The sequence below is a fragment of the Onychostruthus taczanowskii genome, unplaced genomic scaffold (assembly GCF_017590055.1).
Source record: "Onychostruthus taczanowskii isolate IOZ18803 unplaced genomic scaffold, ASM1759005v1 scaffold105, whole genome shotgun sequence".
Classification (NCBI taxonomy): Eukaryota; Metazoa; Chordata; class Aves; order Passeriformes; family Passeridae; genus Onychostruthus; species Onychostruthus taczanowskii.
The window spans coordinates 1,348,471-1,369,645 of NW_024497078.1; the positions used below are offsets into that span (position 1 = coordinate 1,348,471).

A 21,175-nucleotide genomic window follows, 5' to 3' on the forward strand; every position below is an offset into this window, starting at 1 on the left:
TCATGACACAAAGTAAATTCCAAACACAAATTATTGCTGAATCGGACATTATGGTTCTCAATACAAAGGTCATTTTCTGATGCGCTCTACACCATTACAAAGCTGAATATATGCAACTTTACGCAGCACTATAACAGAAATTGAAAGCTCCTCAATTGGTAGTAAGTTTCATCAATATTTCAGTCTGCACATTTAATAGAGTAATAGCAGCTTCTAAATTTAACAGTGAATGAGCACAAGGGTTTTGGAGACATCATATTACAAATTGCAACAAGCCTTATAGTGAACAAAAGACCAGCAGAAACACATACCTTATCTCTGGCAGTAAGAAATCTTGGATCATCCTGAAAAGCTTCTTTAACCAACTTGCTAAACCGATTAAATAGCGTGAGCAATTGCTCTACATACTTCTCAGAATCCTAGAGGCAAAAATCAAATAAAAAACCAAGGTTCCACAGAATTCAGTGTGAGCATACACGCAATTCCCTTATCTGTAAAAACGCTGTACCCTGAAAAACCTGCATACTGTGAATTTATGTTTTATCTTTAGTCTCTGGATCAAAAAGCTCTGCAGCACGTAGGCTTAAACACAGACTTTCAGGATAGTATTTCCAATATAGAAAAGAAAAAAAATTTAAAAACTCTGTAACTTTCAAATACTATATAGTAGTGTTTTATTTAAAAGGATGTTTTCAAGGATCAATGAAAGACAAATGCCACATCCTAACTGCTGCAGACATACAGGCCTCCTAGACCCTGTAGAAAAAAGTTGATAAAAAGTACAGTGGGGAAAAACCCTTATAATTTCCACACTGAGCAACCACTCTTAGACTGAAAGCAAACTTCAAATTTCGTCAAGAAGTTATAATTCTGGGAAAATTGATTAGGCTTTTTAAATTAAGATTCTAGCATAATTGTATTGTATAAACAACACATGCACTTAATTTATAACTTTACCGTGAATTAGATTCACTTTTTAAAGCCACAACTGAAAACAAAGAATAAAAAGTTATCCTAAGGACATTTAAAACTTTCAGTGGACCAAAATTTGATCTCTAAACACAAAATCTTAAAAATTATTCCCATTCATGCAATGGTCCCAAAAATAGAGAATACTTAACTTCTGCAGAGTTGTTTTCCTGTTGTTATTTTACTAAAACCCAATACACTTACAGTAGTAATAGTTTCAGCAGCTGCTACCATGTCTGCAAGTCCAGCACTAACAATATGTTCTTCCAAATCCTTTAGCATAGGCTCTATGCCATTCGGAACTTTATCCATCAGTGAAAACATTAAATGCAACTCTGAAAGATACAAATACTGATGAAGCCACCAGTCAAAGACATCTGTAAAACCCAAATATACCGCATTCCTCCTAGGCATGTCTCAAATGGAACATTAAATACGTGAAGAATGGATAATCCAATTCATCTCTCAAAAAGAAACATGTCTTGAGTACTGTTCTAATTCTGGTCCCACAAGAAGATTCTTTTGAAGGCAAAAAAAGGTATATTTACTGCAATGTAATACTTGCTTATGCATATAGTATCTTATATAGTATGCTAATGCATGTAGTATCACAAGCTTGAATAAGACGCCCCCTAAAACCAATGCAAATTTGGATTAAGTCCAGGTTCTAACAAATTGCCTTCAAATCCCTGGCAAGAACGTCTCTCAGTTGGAAGCCTACATGAGTTTATGCAGGAAACTGTATGGATTCAAGACATTTTTATATTTTAAATTAAAGCAAAACACACCTGTCTTTGTTTATGTTTCAACACCACTTAGAATGCTTTGTTTTATAAAAGCTTGCAAAGTTCTGAAGTAACCAAAACTGACTAATGCAAACACTGAACTCTTCTTCCCAAAGAGTTTATTTAGTTTTTTTGAAAGTTACCAGTACAAAAACTTCAATACGTGATGTGCTTTATTTGTCTATTTTTTGTGAAGATATTTCAATACTGCTTAAAAAAAAAAAAAACCAAAAAAAGAAAAAGTGGATATTGAAACATTAATAGTCATCTTGACAAAGCTGTCCACAAAGAACACTGGGATTAAGGTCACCAGATTGTTGTAAAGAGTCCACAGAGATTTGAACTCAGCTTGGCAAAGGACTTTGCTTCATAAAGTAGAACAAATGGACACATTTTTTTATGTCAGAAGACAAAATTTATAGATTCACTTAGTTCCTCAATGTTATGTCTCCTGTGCGAGTGGAAAAGTCAGAGGCCCTGCCTTTTCTTTCTTCTCTGCATTACTTTTGTCAGCAACAAACATCAAGATCCCATCACCACTGAGGATGAAATATGCTACCATCATCTGTCCCGCAACAGCTGCTGCAGAAGCAAATAGAAAAGCACAGAGAAGAAAATAAATCCTTTTAGAACATAACAAAGCAAATCAGAGAATGGAAACTACAAACAACGTTGAATAAGAACTTGCAATGGTACTACAGACAACTCATAATGGGCTGAATTCCAGGAATGAGAAAAAAAATGTAGTTGGAGGCACTCTCAGTGCAATTTAGATCTGCTGTAACAAATGGCAGCACTGTTTTACATACAAAAAGTCCAAAAAGCTCAACTTTTACTGCATCTTTTAATCTAGGATTTTAAAAAGAGTAAGAGGGAGGAAAAGAGGGCAGAAAAAGAGAAAGAAAAATATATCTTAAAGGCCTCTACATCTGTTTCTGTACAGTAGTGATGCCATAAATACTCAAAAAAAATCAGTGGTTTTTCTTACAAATCAGTAGCAAAGGAAAACTCCAGGTGCATCCCTAAGACTGCAGAATCCAAAAACCCATAAATTCTTCAAAGACAGATTTCAAAGTAACAAAACCAAAAGGAGTATTTCACTGGAACTTCTATCAGAATACATTATGACACTGAAGAGTAAAGAAATCAATTATGTAGTTGTTGGGGCACTTAAAGTCTGCTTTCATTCAGTATTCATGAAAGCCCAGCATACTTTTTACTTCTTTTGCACTTCAGGAATAAAATTTAGGCCTCCCTTCCCCAATACTGTAAGCAAACAAAACCACAGAAAATCAGTTCTGAAGTGTTTGCAAGATATGACATTTTTGATACATTTTAGTTGAAAAATATTATTCCTTCCTGTCTTTGCACAGCATGTAAGTATTACTTAATAAGAGTATGTGCCCAGCTCATAGCCAAAAATCCCCACCAAAACAGCCCTTTTTTGTCAGTGCTGTTTAATAAAGAAAACATCTCTGAATTCTTTGGGGCAGATAATATCAGCAAGTCAGATGAGTAAGCAAGGCACAGCAGAGGACACTGTCAGATGTATAAATTGCTATGCATAGCTCCAGTCTTTAATTACGTTTCAGTCATCTGCACCTGAACCCTTCACTGAGGCATTTCAAACAGTTCTTACAGACCGAGCGGAAGCGCCCTGCAACCAAGCACTACCACAGGACAGACACAGCCACAAGAGAGGGCTGTGGGAATAGTTCAACAGGTTTCTAAGGAAAGGTCCTTTGGCAGATGAAGCCCCCTGAAGCTCTGTATTTACATAAGCCTCCTGCATTCACCCAAAGGCTGTAACATATACTCATAAGAAGTTTCACTGCTTTCTACATTTAGCTCTGGGCTATTGCCAGAAATCAGGCTGCTAGATGAACAGATCAGTATGACATAGTTTTGAGGTCAAATATTTTCTTAAATGCTGGCTTTGGAAGTGAGTATTTTCTATAATAGTCTAAGTCATAAAACAGTTTTCTCATTTCAATAGAAATGAAAACCTCTGAAGACATTAGTAAATATTCCCCAGCCGCAGGATATCAAGACCTCAAAGAAAAATTAACCTGTGATTTCAGTTTAGTTTCTTTTAAAATTTTTCCTACCTGAATTATAACATTTTAATGGCATATTTAGTTTGTTTTATCATACTACTCAACTTCTGGCAGCAGTTAAAAAAATCTTCTGAAAACTTTTAAAAGGCATGCAGAGCTAACTTTCAATACTCACACTGATATATTGGCTATAAAATCCCATGAACAGCTTGCAAAGATTTTGTTCATTTGACCTACAGGTCCTGCATCAATAATCAGAATAAGAAAAATTTCTCCCTGCTTTTCAGAAAAAAAAAATCTTTTATAAAGAGATGTTTCACCATTTTTTCCAGGTGTAAAGACACAGTGGGGTGAAACGAAGAGGAAATGTTTGTATCTGGAGTACTCAAAGAGAAAGTAAAGACATACGGAGCATTTACCAGAGTTGGTTAATGTAATGCAAGTAAACGTAGGAAAAAATAAAGAAAATAGAGCACAAAATATTTTCTTTCAAGCAAGATTAGAACTATCCACTCATTCAAATTAAGGTACTGTGTATACAGATTTCAAAAATGAAAAAATATGAATCAATGATGGTAATTTTTTGTGGGATTGTTCATGCGCAATAATATTTTTATATGAAATGCTGCCACCATCTATTAAAAACAGTAATTTGATATATCTACACACAATCTATTTTTATGCAGTTCATGCAGGGTTCACCCTGCACTGCTCTTGAAGCTCCACTTACTTTCTGTTTCATTTCGTTTGATCATGCCTTGGCATTCAGCTAAAATAGTCTCTTTAAAAGATGTCACCAGGGCATTGACGCAGCACTCCATGAGCTGAAATATATTAAACACAGGATTAGCTCAAGCAGCTACCTGAACCGAAGTCTGACATGTCTCAAGTTTGCCATGACACAAAACCTAACCTGTTCTCAACAATTAGCTCTACAAAATAATGAATTCATTCACTGATTTATAAAAGTATAGAATCAGTTTGAATAGAATCTATGCAGGAACTGTATTTCTTCAAAATGTTTAGGTTAGTAGCAAAGTCTCCGCCAAACCATTAATGAGCTTAGTACTTCTGTCGACTCTTCTCTCAAGGGAGCCACCACTTTTGGAACAGTAACTACCCTACTTCATTTCCAAGTATACATCCAAGAGCTAAGAATAGTTCTCATTCCAGCATACCCTATTTGGACCAGGCTGGATGGCTTGAACAAGGCATTAGATCTAGAACAGAAACTGCCTGTACACGTCAGGACCATCCCTCCTTTGCCAGCCTCTTTATACGGGCTACAATTTATACCTGTGCACAATGAATGACTCACAGCTTAACAAAAGGCGTAAAGCACATTTTGATCCACTTCAAAAAAATGATCAGATTTAAAAGGTATTTATTTAAAATAACCAGTTTCCTGAACTAATTTCAACACAGACAATTATGACATATTCATTGCATTCCTCCTCTAGAATCTGAACTGTGTAAAAAAATTGCTGAAGAGGGAAGATGGAGAAGGAAAAAAAAGAAAACCCATCTTTTATATTAAATGGCCATATTTCAGCCTAAGAGGAAATATATTACAGCTTTAATGAAATTTCTATTGCTCCTTTTGATTGCAATGAACAATAACTCTTTCAGGTGTTTTAAATGAGCACTGAGAAATCGTCTGCCAAACAGATTTGACAGCTCATTTTCAAACATGATTCTCATCCACTGTTAACCATAGGGAAAAAATCTACCACACTTAACTCAAAATGAAAGAACAAAGACCAATCTGAATAAAAACCTGCCTTTCAGTTTTACCTTTTGATCTATATGTACTATTTAAACATTTGCAGAAATTGTAGATTACCAGACTGGAAAATAATACATGTTTTTGCAACAAATAATTTATGATTAGCAAACACAAAATAAACAGTTCCAATTTAGTGCTATCAAATAATACTGTAACACAAAACCAAAAACTATAATGTAAGTCTAAATAACTAGGAAATACACAATTTTTCTACACATTATACTCACTGCTTCTACAGAGTTACATTCACGTCTTGTTTCTAAATATCGTAGTGCTCTTTTCTCTTCTTCTTTTAGTTTAGCATCTGCCTGTGCAAAAGTAGAACAGCAATCATTTTAAGTACTAACACATTCAGTACAAAGCTGCAACAGAATTTTTACTTACATATTTCATATAATTCTGTACACCGTTTTGTTGTAAATAAGAAGGAGCCTGTGTTCTATAAAATCTCTCTGTTGAATCCAAATAGGCCTTTTCAAAGTTATCCCGATATATCTGAAGTTTATCTTCAGGATTAGAACAAAGGTTAACTGCAAAGAGAAAGTCCAAACTTACTCTCAAACTTGGAAATTTATGTGGCTAATAATAAGCAAATTTCTATGAGAGAGTGAGACTTGTATTAAAAGGTTGCATTGAACAATTTGAAATGGCCTCTGATCACAAAGGTAACCAAATTTGGCCCAATCTTTGCTCCCAGAAACATTCAGATCAACTATAGCAAACTGGAAAAAAAAGTTTCATACTTAGCTCCAGCACTTCAGATACTCAAAGCTGGTAACCACAAATACATATACAACTACAAAATTGTAAGGAAGGAATAAAAAAGCTCAGAATAGTGCCTAATAAAGCGAAAAGTTCTCCACCTGACTGAGCAAAAAGCTTCTCTTAGACGCTGTTCCTGAAATCACAATGTGTCCATTGTAGACTTTTTCCCTGTTTTACAAGAATGGAGACAGTAAGCTTATTGCAGTGCTTTGCACAATTTGAGATACTTTCACTTTCCTCTCAAATGTTACAGAGAAATGAATAGCCATTAAATGGAATATGCTTTAAAAAAAGTTAGAACTTGACTTATACAAAAAGCTGTCTTAAAGAATATTAGCCACAAGTTTAGTTCAACAGGCTGGAAAGCTCTCAAAAGCAGCAGGCAATGGTGAAATACCACAGACGCTTCAGATACACAGATCTGTTCTGCAACAAAGAAAGACTGAAACTCGTAAATGTAGCCTGTTTAGCATTTCTTCTTCAAACTGTCTAAAGAATCAGAAACAGTATGTAAAGGAGTACAGACTAAGTTATATGTGCAACCCTGAAAGGTCAAAAAGTATTCCTCTCTTTGAAAACATTGATCTTGCAGTAACTGATACATAGGTAAATCACTTAGAAGCTAAAGATTATAAACAAAACTTAATTGGTACCACGTATCAACAAGCACAACAAAAAAATCAATACAAAATGCTGAGATAATTCCAACCCTACCATCACAACTGCCAACTTTGTATGAAGAAAATTCATTTAATAAAGTGAGGAGGCAACAGATCAGTGTGTGCAAGACGTACCATATGATTCTCGAACTCCAATAACGAGCTGGGAGTCGAAAGCTTCTCCTAGTCTCTCAGCATGAACTAGCTTCATTGCACTGTCCTGAAGTCTGTTTTTTATATTGGAAAATATGGATTCATTCCATGTATCTAGCATGAGCTGCATATCAGGAAGGAAAAAAGAAAAACCCTGTCAGAAAGGTACATGCAGACCTAAGTTTGTGCAAAAAAGTACAAGACATCAGAAACAGAAATAGAGCAATTTTTAATGTAATTTTCAGGTCCTACACAGCAGTTTAGCTATGTAACAACTTGATCTTCCTCTGAACTTGTTATAAGTCATATTCAGCTCACATTCTAAATTTACTTTATGTAACTGGACAGCTAAGGGAAACAGTCTTGAATTCATATATTCATTCCAGAATTCTCTATTACTCCTACAGTTCTTCATAATCAGTCAAGTAACCTTTCCAGAAATACAATGTGTCAGGAGATGCTATATCAAGGGTACTTTTGAGGCAAACACCCAAATATAATTCACCATTTGGTAGGCACGGTCTTAGACAAAACTAAAAACTCAACTAACACCAAAGTTACATGAAGAAAAAGACTGATGGTTTTATATTGCATTTATCCAGAAAGAAAGTTCAGTATGCACATAATGCATCTGTAGTTTATAAAAAACTCCACATCTCATCTAAGCACTGCAAAGTTATAAGATTAGTTATGGAGGCTCTTATCAAAATCCTCATCACACCCACTGTGTGATTTGTTATTTTTGGTGATTGCTACTAATGCTGCTGCATCACATTGGATTGGTGCAACAAAGCTCTCTGGCAGTACAGCTCACTCACCTTTCGAACAATGCTGTCTTCCACGTTGGACTTCTTGTTGCTGCCCTGCTTGCCCATCAGAGTGATCTCTAGCTGACAGAAGGGCTTGGGCAAAATGTCGCACTGGGTGAAGAACTTGCGCCACTCCACGATGTAAGCTTTGAGTAGAGCTGTATCATCCTGGTGACTCAGCACTCTCTGCAGGTGGGGCGAGCAGAGGAGGGAATTTATGAATCAATTTATGAACAAAATATGAGCTCTGCTTATGCTGAAAATAACTCCCCATATAAAACTCAAATGTACAGATCTATCAGACTAAAGAAGTCTACACATTGAAGTGCCATTTGGTTTCTTGAAGCAGTTATCAAACCATGTCATATGGGTCATTTCTAAAGGTCAAAGAAAGACAGCAGTGAACAAGTATTAAGTAAGTTCAAATTTTCTAAATCAACATCTTTTTCTCTTTTTAAGTCACGTGCAAGTAAAAAATGAAAATCTTTGGTCTAAAGGCGTGTGCTAGTATAACCATATTAAAAAAAATTAACATAAACCTGGTAAGGATTGTGTTATATTCTATACACTGTCACGTTTTGATTCAATGGCATCTACTAACCTTTCACTAGACACAGACATATAGTTAACATCCATATTTTATTAAAACCTGAAAACTTAGCTACATTGTACACTGGATATCATAATGCCAAAAAAACCCCCTGTCTATCAAATAACAGCCAACACAAACCACATCAAAAGACCTCAGCTTAGCATAGCATTTATGCATGTAAGCAGGTAAGCTATGGAACTTAAAAAACAACATTCATATGCCTGGTTATAAAAAGACCTCTATAAAAAACTATTTTCCTTAAAGGAAAGCCTTAGCAGTGTAAATCACTTTACCAGAAGTGTACAGAATCTTTCTAAACCATTGTCACAGGATGCTTTAGAATTTTTTTTTCATTTCACAACAACTCCCTCTTTTAAATCCCTCATAGCAAAAGATGTTTTCTGTAGTATGTGTTACAAACACAAGAACTTCCTTTGAGTCTATTGACAGCACCACTCGTTTGGAGGGAAGCCCATAAAACTGGACAGCTGAGCTTGCTGAGTTGATTGCACAGATATTTGTAGTACACTGTACATATGGCTTCTTTTAAAGCCATCCATGAACATGTCAAAATAGCACTGAAGCTATATAAACATTTTTTTTTTCAGACAGTAACTTCTTATGGAAAATTCTGCCTTTAGAAGTTTTCAAATGGAAGAAAATTCCATAAGTAGCGTTGGATAAACAAAAATAATGCTGTGTTTTGCTTTTTTTTAAATATACCATAAAAATCTAGCCCATCCCAGCCACAAGCACTGTGAGAAAACAATGAGCCAGGCAAATGCTCAAGGCTCTTTTTTCAAGAGAAATTTGCAGGGTAATTACAATCTCCAGAACATCACAAAATTTCAAGCAAGAAAGCAATGCATTTAGATCCAACAAAAGTCAGAATTATTTGGTTATTTTTTTAACAATGTGAATAAAAGTTATGAAGCATTAATAACTTACTGCTTGTGCCTGTTTAATAAAATCAAGGATGTCTTCCTTCAGAGCTTGATGGATTTTTGCTGGACCTTTATCATCCCACAAGCACACTGCATGTACATCTCTAGAAAACAATTTATCCACCTTTTAGTAACAGCTACTCAACATTTAATGCTGTAATGTATGAGGCTTTAACAGTCATAATTTCAGCATGTCTAAGAAATTGACACACTTTTTATCTGCCCTTGTTGAACAACACAAAGCTAGATCCGTGACACATGGGAGAAAGCATGTTTGGGGAAGAGACTGAAGCTTTCAGAAAAGTCCTGCAAGCAAGTGACTGCAACTTATCTAGGAGAAAGCTATGGTCAAGATGTGTAAGGCAATTCTGTTTTCAGTACCTATTCAATAATCCTTATTAAATTAAGGACAAATTTTAAAGCTTTTCTCTGACAAAGACAGACATCACTTGCCAGTAACAGCATTACTACTCAGCCCATGCTACTCTAAAATGCTATCATTAACATGCAGCTTTCCCCGACAGTTTCACAATCCAAGCACTACAACATCCTACAAAGGCAACAGACCGTCCTCGTGAGAAATTTGAACCCTGAGGAATCAGGTAATTTAAAAGACGATTCAATTAATTGAATAAGATCACTCAAAACATTTCATGGCAGTGGTAGCATTTTCAAGTGAAAGGCTACTGGAGAAAATTACTAAACACCACTGCAAAGCAAAATTCTGAGTTTTAATAAGCATTTAAATGAAATTTTTCCTACCTTACAGCCCAGCAAGTGTATCTTAACTCCTATTCTTCCATACTGAAGACTAAATAAAGCAAGTTACACTCCTAACAACATATCACATATAACACGGCTTAGCAAGCCTTTTTTTGACTCATTACCATCCTCTGGTTCTTCTTCCACCTTTCAGTAACAAGGCCACATCTCTGCAGAAAAGCACCCCTGTACTCTAAAGCTATTCCTTTGTTCCTATTAAATCAATACACTTATTTCAATACAAAAGCAGCTTTTTTAGTTTAAGTGAAAAGACAAAACTCACAAGTTGCTACGACATAGATTAAAGGTGCTGGTCCAAGGTTTACAGAGATCTAACCCAACTGGTGAGACTTACACAATATTCACAGGCAGAAAAGGTGCTACTGTATTTAGAATGTCATTGTTTCCTGACAGCAGTGAAAAAAAAGCAGTACTGGATAATTATACTCACAGGGCATGAAGAAGACACCTACAGATTTTGCATTTTTATTAAGAAGCTTAACAAAGAACACTGTCCAAAAATATAAATCTAGGGAAGTGGGATCTTTTCAATAGCTTTAATTTAGCCATGAAGTTATTTAAGTTCTATTCAATAACTCAGCTACAAGAAAAAACCAATAAATATACAGTTTCCATTCTAATTATTGAACTAGTTATTAAAAATTAAAGTAATGATTCAGAACTGAATTTTCACCTTAACTGTACCATGTCTGGCAACTACTACAGCAGAGACATCTTAAGATACTAAAACCCACCATGTTAGATTACCTTTCTTGGCTATCAGAAAAGTGTGACAGGTGCATTAAACTGAATGTAGAAAGAGTCACTACATTGTCCCCATCAAAAAGAGCAATAAAGACAGAGTGCAACAAGACTGCATTTGAAAAAAACTACTATTGTAGTAGTTTAAAAAGATTTTAAAAAGCAAAAGAATACTCTGCAGATTTGAATTATGACTACATTAGAGGGCAAATAACTCCACTGAGACAAAGATTATTTTAGATACACTTTTGATGTTTCTTTTGTAACTCACTTCCATATCATATTTTCAAAAATCACACAAAAAATAATCACCTAAGCTTCTGGAAAAGCAGCTTCTTGCTTTTTGGAAGGTAGAAAATGGCAAGGTTTATAGAAAGTGCATTAATACCAATATTGTCTGAAAACTCTTACATTTTATTCTTAGGGTAAAAAAGTATTCAAATTAAATCTCCTAATTCAAGTTAAACTGCACCATCCTGTTACTTCAGTTATTTTAGAAGAAAGCCATTCAAATAAGAATAATGTAACATTCAGCAAACTGCCTTTAAATGAATTTACTGACACAGCAGTAAACATTTTCTCTCTAATTCTAACAAGAAGTTTGTGGGCAGGTACAAAACTTGTTTACTATGGTCAGCTGAAGTCAAAAGTTCTGCTGTTCTTTCTCCACTCTATTTGCAAAGACCTGAATCTCAACAAAGTTCAACTTTTGCACACTTAAGAGTGATGTTGGCACACTTACCCCTTAATAAAACATAAACTAGTATTTTTGTTCTGTGTTTCCAGACAATGTGTGTCACGTAACTCCTGTCTGTATCAGGAGTAGTTCAGTAACTGTATTCCTATCATGCAGAAGGACATAAGACACGAACCAATTACTTACGAAAACAGATCGAACCATTGCTGTTTTGTGACAGACTCCTGACGAAGAAGTTTCAGAACAATTGGGCGCATGAAATCCCATTTGTCTTCAAACTGAAGTGAACCTTTATTCTGAAAGAAACAACAAAAAAGTAGTGTTAATAAACCACTATCTTTAAGTTGTCTTTAAGGATTGCAGTTTATACAGTTAACATAAAAATATTTTCTCAGGTGTTCCTCATACACCAGCATTTAAGCTACGCTACCACAGCTGAACAACACTTTTCACAATAAGTATTATTTTAAAAAGTGACAGAGCTATTATTTGGTTCAAAGAAACTGCCAATTTCTTCATTTAATCACTGCATTAGCTACAACGCAAAGTTCTAGCAAGCATTCTTCAGCTGTTAGTGGAGTTATACACAGACAACACGGATGGTATCTGGAGCAGCTTCACTGTTCCAAACAAGATATCTGCAATGGAAGTCAGGAGGCAGTTGTAAACCTGTTTTCAATAAATTATCCTGATCAAAATGGCAGCCAGGAGTCAGGAATGGTATTGTGGATGCTACCACGTACCCTTCTTCTCTCACTGTGCATTTGGCATCAGCAGCAAAGAGGGAGGAAGGAAGCAGAGTAACGTAGGAGCTGCTGTATCGCAGACTCCCTTCCTGTGGGTTAACTGGCCACAAGACCAAGACTACCGCTGGTACAGATAAAAATTGTTTACACCATGATGGAAAATCTAATCCAAGGTGGACTTTCCAAACTTACGATACAAATTAAGAGGAAAGGTAAAGAAATGAAGGGCTCACATATAATTCTGATTATTAAAAATCTCACCACAGTATCCAGGCTAGCTTCCATTACTTAAAAAACCTAAACAACACAACAACTTTGGGAGAAAAACAGCAGTTCTGTCACATATGCTATGATTCTATTTGCATAAAGCTCCACATTCTGAAAAGAAAAACCTGCAATTAAAAGAATACACTGATTGAGAGTTCTGTGGCAGAAAGACTACTGCTTCAGTTATCTGCAGGGCTACGTTCCAGTGCACTGTTTACTTCTGAACAGATCATTGTCTTGGCTAGAAATACTACATTTGACACAATTCACTTCAAATAGAGCAAGTAATACAGTCTAACTGCTTTAAATTCTGTTAAGTGCACTGTTCTGCAACTAACGTCTCTTCAGATAAACAAGCACAAGCAGCACACCATGTTCCCTCAATCACCTCCTTTTGATTAATTTCTACATGGAAATTTACAATTAAATCTGTTATTTAGTATTCAGAATTAGCACAGTTTGGCAACCATATCCCCTGGTGTTCTAAAGTTTGCAAGGATACCTCATCTTCAAGCTATAGTATTTTTACAGCCACAGCACCTGGAGGCCTCACAGCATTGTGCTGGTACCGAACACAGCTTTCATGGAATCAGCCCCTGTTGACAAAGTCTATAAATATTTCAACATGAAAAAATAAAACAATAGTTTGCCTAGTCAGCGACAGTCTTACCTACTCTTTTCCACTGCAAAAAAAAAAATCTGAATGCATCATCTTTAAAAAGAATCAACTAAATGCTTCCTCTATATAGAGCCAGCTTTACAATTATTTCCTAATGTTTGATGTGCTGCTCTAATTTTTGCTAGTCCCGTGAAAATTGTTACCTTCTGCTTGCAGATACCCCTGTTCCAAGTCCCTGTTTGAAGGATAATGAACATAAAATAACAGCTACTGAAAAGTTAGAAGTTCCAGAAAAGGCATTATAAAAAACGTAAAAGCAACTTCCCTAAAAGTTTTCCTTTTGAATGAAACATCAGAGAAGACCCCTTAAGTTTTTCAGAACAGGTAAAAAAATCTGTTCTGCAACTACTGAGAAGTGCAATTCAGCCCTTCACCAAAACCAGCTGAAGATAAAACCTGAATGCTCTATCTTTGTGAATAAGATTAGTTTCACTGTAAAACATGGGGAGGAGGATTTATATGATTTTATAGGAGGTTTATATGATTTAGATTGTGATTACTTACTTAATCCTAAGAAGTACAAATAAAATTCACCTTCAGTTGTAAAAACACCCAGTGTCCACTTGTAACCAACATCTGCCTACTTAAAAAGAATTCCTCAAATAAAGCTTATCCTGAAATCCCATTAAAGAAGCGTAAAACTTCATTTCCTATACAAAGGAGTAAATTTTTTTCCCACATTCTCTTCTTTATTCTTTAATTAAGCAGAAGATGAAATAAAATTAATGGATGAAAAATCCTACTCAACTATTCTTTAAATTCAAGAAACAATTCAGAGAAATATAGCATAAGCTGAGTTGGAAGAGACTCACAAGGACCATCAAGACCAACTCCTGCTCCTGCATTGGACCATCCTCAAGAACCAAACCATATGCCACAGAACATAGTCCTAGTGCTCCTTGAGCTCTGCCAGGCTGGTGCTGTGACCACTTCCCTGGGGAGCCTGTTCCAGTGCCCAAACACCCTCTGGGTGAAGAACCTGTCCCTGATAGCCAACCTGAACCTCCCCTGACACAGCTTCAGGCCATTCCCTTGGGTCCTGGCACTGCTCACCACAGAGAGCAGATCAGTGCCTGCCCCTCCTCGTCCCCTCACAAGGAAGCTGTAGACTGCAATGACATCTCCCCTCAGACTCCTCCAGTCTCCTCTGAACACATCCAGTGACCTCAGCCACTCCTTGTATGGTTTCCCCTCAAAGCCTTTCTCCATCCTCATTGCCCTCCTTTGGACACTCTCCCATAGTTTAATGTCTTTTTATATGGTGGCACCCAGAACTGCCCCAGCACTGGAGGTGAGGCCACCCCAGAGCAGAGCAAAGCGGGACAATCCCCTCCCTTGCCCGGCTGGCCATGCTGTGCCTGATGCCCCCAGGACAGGCTTGGCCCTCCTGGCTGCCAGGACACTGCTGGCTCATGTTCAACTTGTCATTGACCAGGACTCCCAGGTCCCTTTGTGAGGCACTGCTCTCCAGCATCTCATTTCCCAGTCTCTCTGTACATCCAGGGTTGCCCCATCCCAGGCGCAGAATCCAGAACTTTCCCTTCTTGAACTTCATCTGCTTGGTGATTGCCCAGCCCTCTCATTTGTCCAGGTCACTCTGCACAGCCTTCCCTGCCTTCAAAGGAGTCAGCAGCTTTTCCCAGTTTTACATCATCTGGGAACTTACTTAGTGTCCCTTCCAGTCCTGTGTCCAAGTCATTTATGAAGATGTTGAAGAGCACAGAGCCTAAGATGGAGCCCTGTGGAACGCTACTTACAACAGGTCTCCAGTCTGACATCACCCAATTCCCTACAATGCACCAGTTGCTCACATGATGTGCTTATCCAGCTGTGGGCTGGGCATTTTTTCAAGAAGGATGCTCTGAGAAACAGTATGGAAAGCTTTACTGAAATCAAAAAATATTATAGAAACATCATTTAGGTAGATTTAGACTTCCATGACATTATAATTTTATACAGTAATTACAGGAAGAAAGAGTGCATTAAATACCACCTACTGTGTATTATTCCCATTCATTAATTCCATCTCTGCTAGTGCACAACAGAAAACAGATTTTATAGTAGAAGAGGAGGTCCAACAGTGGCAATTCTTAGTTGTTACCAAAGTCACAAATCCAATTTCTGAGCAGTATTTCCTGGGCAATTTTTCTTTCCTATTTTGCTTCCAACCACAGTTCCAAAGGAAAGGTAAACAGAGCAGTAAGACATACCTTTGATGAAATAAAATTACTCCACTTACCAAATCTTCTCTGAAAACATAGACTACAGCTGATAGCCACACCCTGGCTAAGTAGCCATTCTAGTGTTTAAATTTTAATGCTTCAAAAAACAACTCCACTTACAAAATATTTTGTTTTAAAATTCACGTTCATAAAGATTTAAAGTTTCATTTTAACACTAAACTTTACTTGAAAAACATACCACTTTACACGTTATACTTTTCCCTGTTCTTCAATTCTACGTGCAAGTACTTAAACATTATAGATATAACAAGGCAAGGCAATACACCAAGACCTTCATGCTACTCTCCCTTTGAACCTCAAAAATGTCTCTGTGGAACTCTATGCTGTGTACTCTCTTTATTTCAGGCCACACAGAAATTCAGCCCTGGTCTCTGCCAGATGTTCTACAGTACTGTAGAAAAGAAGTTTTCTCTAGGTCTTACTGTACATCTGATCTACATTTGAGTAACACCTTCACCTTTTTAACTTCATTGTTTTTAGACAGTATTTATACTAAAGCCAGCTCACAGAGGGATGAAGTAGGAAATATGATGTCCTAGACGGAAACAAGCACTGTCTGATTAATCTCCGCTACAAGTAGCTCCAAAAATCAGTGCAATGCTTGTAGCAAGTTTATACTCAAAGCAGAAAAGTAGCCACAGGAAAAGCTTTTGTATGTAACTAACTAGCATGCAACACTCCCTAGCTTCTTAAGGACATCCTAAACGGAAATAGCCAGGAAGAAAAAGACAAAATACAGATTGGAAACACGTACTTCAAGTCAAAAAATTCAAAAACTTCAAATGTGTTTCTAGTTGTCAGTGACAGCTAAAACTGATGCAAAGATAAATAATGATTCTCATTTCATTTAAGCCTAGGGGAAAAACTGTTGCTTCCTTTGCTGCTTCTTTCCTAATATTAGGCTCATGCTGGAGTTCATTTTGCAAGGATAGACTCCTGCATTTGCTGGCAGCTCCAGTAAGGCCCTACAATAGCGTCAAGATCTGCCAGCATGATTACAGCTACAGGTTTTCTTTGTGCTACAATAAAGTGATGTGCTTTCTGCTCCACAAACTGCAGAAAAACTCAAGTATCCTCATGTCGCATGGGTGAATTGGTTTAGACTGTATCACCACTGCAAAGAGAACAAGTTACAAGTCCTACAGGGCCTCTGAAATGAAGTACCCCACTTTAGAAGTGTCACATGTGCATTGAGACAAAAAACTCTAGGGACTCTGCTGGAAATGGCTTGGTCACATACCAGAAAGCCACTGCCTCAATGAGGGAGAGCAGCTCTGCTACAGGTAGGATAGGCACCAACTGTAATGGCTCTTACTAAGTACCGCAGCATTTCCATCACATTACAGTTTGTTCTGTCTCACCAGGATTCAACATGACTGGTCATTCTAATTTTGCATTTAAAGAAGGCTCTCCAAGAATATGCTTCTCACTAAGAAAAAAGAATTTACAATTAGGAAAATTAAGCACTAGTGGAGTTTAAATGATGCCCTCTAAAATTATGACAGCCAGTCAGATTTGGATTCAGCTAGTATCTGTTAATAGAATCAGAAAGGAATATTTCATTTCATTGTCTCAGCTATGTGGAAAGCTGGACCAGGATGGAGGAAAACAAAAGAAAATATTCAGGTCCTGTTAATGCTGGCAAAACTAAGGCCTGTTTATACCCAACAGAGATTTGATTATGCAGGCTTATTTGGAAAATATATGGAAAAAACTTTGAGATTTTAACACCTCTCCTTTCTTATCCTGTGATTTATACTGTGCCCAGACATTGCTTTTTTTTTCCCCTTAAAGATGAAAGCAGAAGTAGGCTGGAGAGGCTCAGATGGCACAAGACACTGCCAGGCAACACTGACCTGGCATCAACAGTTTGCTTCTCGGAGAGCATTCTGACAAGTGGAACTGGAGAAAAAATGACCTTACCTACTTCTAGTTCTCACACTGGTTTATCTTGACATTATAAACAAAGTCAAATCACTGTGTAATTTTTCCTTCTGTAATGTGGGAATCATACTTTATTGTCATTGGAAAACTCACTAATTAGTAAGCTAAATGCTCAATAACACTCTGAGTGACCAGAAATGCCTATTTTAGAAGATACATCTCTGCAGCATTTTTCCTAAAGCACACTGTGCATGTATATCCTATTGTCAGTATAAAATACTGACGACTCAAAGGCCAATGGCAAAAACATGACTAGTTAACACAAAGACTTCAGTTTGGTAAGAGCCATCTCGCCAAGTCAAGGCCTCTTTTTTTACTACTTATTGCTCTTTCAAAATAGCTGAAGCGGAATACTAACAAATCTTACAGGCCTATGTTTCTCCTGTCTGCTGTGGGCTATCCCACCACATGTATCATCAGAGCACATGCTGGACTTTCGAGAAATTCTCAAATGAAAAGAGAGGGCCTAAAACATTAACAAGTGGATAAAACTGTCTGAGCCCTGCTCTGAACACATAAATTTCCACAAAAAGGACATTTCTTCTTATATTACTTTTTTCACCTGTGTTCTTGGGTTCCTCAATTTTAGATTTTTAAGTATTTTGAAGTATTACCTGCTTAAATATCTAACAACCTCTTGCAGGCATAAAAACATACAGGAATTAATTAAAATTCATTTCAATTTCAAGGAAGTTTTTTAAAACATATCTTTTTAATACAAAATTTTGTTGCATATCAGGAAGAAACAAGGGGATAAATTCTCATTTCTTCACACTGAATGTCTCAGAGTAATAAATAAAACCAGCAGATTCAGGCTAGATCTATACACCCAAATTAGGTCAGGTTAATAAAATGCAAGCAGCACTTCTTCAGGACCACACTGAACTATAATACATAGTGAACACATGTTTATGCCTATATTTATACGTATCTTCAATTGTCAGTTCCTCAAGTTAAGCAGACGGCCTGCCCTAGGCCTATCTTAGCACTGTAGTTAACTGGTGTTTTAGAAACACTTACTGGAGGCATTAATAACAGTGGTTTCAAGTAGGCCTATCTTCCCCGTGCTAGCATGGCCGCAAAGGCCACACACAGGGCTTCTCCTCATACATACCACAAAGATCAGGACAGGCAGTCCTGGGCTCAAACACGGGACTGTCCCACTGATATCTTCTGTTCCAACCTGCGGCAGCTTGGGGTGACTGACACCTGCCATCAAACGCCGGGAAAGTGCTTGAAAACATACGACTACAAAAGCAAAGCTGCTTAACGTAAGCGAAAGGCCTCCGGGAGTTTTCCTTTGCAGGAAAACTGCAGTTAACAAAAAAAACTGGAACACGGTAGCCACCCCAATAACGGCACCTGCCCTCAGCGAAGACATTTTCCAACTCTTTGTTTAACTTAAAACTAATTTTCCGTGCACCCGGATTTTCTTAAATAAACAAAGAGAAGACGCGGAGCCCTGTCTATCCGCACGACGCAACGCTGTTTCCCAACGGGGCGTGTTTGGGAAGGGAGAGCCGGGGGCAGGGAGCGCGGTGCTGGCAGCAGGCAGTAGCTGCCGGCGGGGCCGGGCCGGGCCGGGCCGAGGCCGGCAGCCCAAGGCCGCTCACCTGCGGGGGAACCCTGGGAGCGGCAACTCCGGCCAGCGGCACCCGCGGCCCGACCCTGGCCCTGCCCCCGTCCCCGCCGCCCTGCCCGGTCCGGCCACCCGCAGGGCCGCCCGGCCCCGCCGCCTGCCCCCTCCTCCCGCAGGACTCGGCCGGGCTCCGCTCTCACCTTTAAGAGATTAGACGTCGCCATGATCCCCACTGCGGGGCCTCCCCGCCCGGCAGCGGCGGCTTCTCTGCTCGAGCTCGGTTCGGCTCCCACCGGCCGCTGCCGCTTTACATGGCCCCGGGCCGCTCGCCCGCCTGGCCGGACCCGCGGCGGCGGCGGCGGCGGCCTCAGCGTTAGGCTTCCCTGTCCCGCGGCGAGGCTCGGGGAGCTCGGCAGCGCTGGGACCGGCCGGGTGCTCCGCACGCAGCCGCCCCTCAGAGCCTCATGGCGGCGTCCGCCCGGGCGGCGCTCGGCGGCCGCGGCTCCATGGAAGGGGCCGGGCCCACATGGTGCGGCGCCGGGAGCGGCCCCGCCGCCCAGCGCGGCTCGGCTGCGGGCCCCGCCTGCAGCGCCCCCTGCCGGCCCGCCGCCCGCGCCGCCCGGCCCCGGCGCCGCTGCCCTCACGGCCCCGCGGGACTGGGCTCGGCGGGACGGGGCGCTGTGGTTTGTAAGCGCAGAAGTAACTTGACTTCTAACTAACTAACTAACTAGCTAGCTAGCTAGCTAACCCCGGCCCGTGCCGCCGTCCTGTCCCCGCGGGTGCTGCGGCACCGGCCCCCGCACGCCCGGCCGGAGGGAGCGGAGAGCACGGCGGGCACAGCCCCGCACGGCCAGCCGCTCCGAGGCGTGTGCGGCGAAGCCCAGTCGCTGCCCTACACCCAATCTCCGGCTAAGCCATCAGGCTTCGTGCCAGTTGTCACAAGTGTTCTATTTACAGAATCGGTGAGTGTGTAAGCGTCTGAAGGAAGGGTGCCAGGAGGATGGACCAGGCTCTTCTCAGTGGTGCCCAGCAATCGGGACAGAGGCAATGGGCACAGAAGTTCCACCTGAACAAAAGGAAGAACTTCTCTACTGTGAGGGTGGCCCAGCACTGGAACAGATTGCCCAGAGAAGTTGTGGAGTGTCCGTCAGTGGAGAATTCAAGAACTGTCTTGACGCAATGCTCTATGATGGCCCTGCTTGAGCAGGGAGGCTGGTCCAGATGACCCACTGTGGTCCCTTCCAATCCCATTCTGTGATCAAAAGAGCTGGAAGGGATACACAAGTTCACCCAAGTCCAACAGAAGGGAATATTTAGTAGGAAAAGTTTGCATTTCTGCACCTTTTGAGAAGGATTTGGAAAATTTCAGAGTTTCTTTATGTATTTATATAAAACAGAATCTCACATTTCTCTTAAAACATTTAGCCTTTGCCTAAAAATTTACCTTGAGGAAAATTTCACCAAGCTTTTCATACAGGCTTAGAGTCCTGGGAGCTGATGCTTCCTGTTCAACCTGGCCTGCCCTGAGTCATTAGCATGGACAGCCACACCACTGGCCACCAGGGATGGCAGCCCTCCCTTCGCCTTTCTGGGGCACAGGATTTGAAGATAAATTCATATTGCAGAGGATAGGGATCCTGAAGTGTAAGACGAGCTGTAAAAAAATTTAAGAAATGTGTATACTGTTGTGGAACTTTTGATAATGCTGACCAAATGTGGCCTGTAGCCTTATTAAATGAATAAATTATGATAGTCATATTAAGGCCTTCTTTTAATTGAAAAGTGGAAAGGAGGTGTTGAATAATCTCCTATTTTGACAAGGTTTCCAGCTTCCAAATGCTCCAATTAGTTTATGATTTTTTTTCTTTGCTGTTATTATATGTTCTACTCTATCAGTATTTCAGTATATGGTATTTATTGCACATATGATGGACATGGTTATACAGTTTTGCATATAATATATAATTGTGCCACAGA

General features: G+C 39.2%; 1 protein-coding gene across 3 annotated transcripts in view; it reads right to left on the reverse strand.

The window, feature by feature from the left end:
• The window catches only part of CUL5 (cullin 5), a 31,785-nt gene extending 12,016 nt beyond the window's left edge, over positions 1-19,769 (reverse strand). For 2 of the 3 annotated variants that reach the window (XR_005953386.1, XM_041414313.1), the window contains exons 1-10: positions 19,399-19,767; positions 11,927-12,036; positions 9,524-9,623; positions 7,993-8,169; positions 7,157-7,298; positions 5,982-6,127; positions 5,825-5,905; positions 4,542-4,635; positions 1,174-1,304; positions 312-419 (exon numbers count right to left, since the gene is read on the reverse strand). Coding sequence is in view for 2 of the 3 variants with exons in the window: in XM_041414313.1 (XP_041270247.1) it covers positions 312-419; positions 1,174-1,304; positions 4,542-4,635; positions 5,825-5,905; positions 5,982-6,127; positions 7,157-7,298; positions 7,993-8,169; positions 9,524-9,623; positions 11,927-12,036; positions 19,399-19,422 (1,113 nt within the window). In the remaining variant the exon portion in view is untranslated. Of the gene's footprint in view, positions 1-311; positions 420-1,173; positions 1,305-4,541; positions 4,636-5,824; positions 5,906-5,981; positions 6,128-7,156; positions 7,299-7,992; positions 8,170-9,523; positions 9,624-11,926; positions 12,037-19,398 lie in introns of all 3 variants that reach the window. The other variant, XM_041414323.1, reaches the window with a different exon arrangement.
• Positions 19,770-21,175: the final 1,406 nt, after the last annotated feature.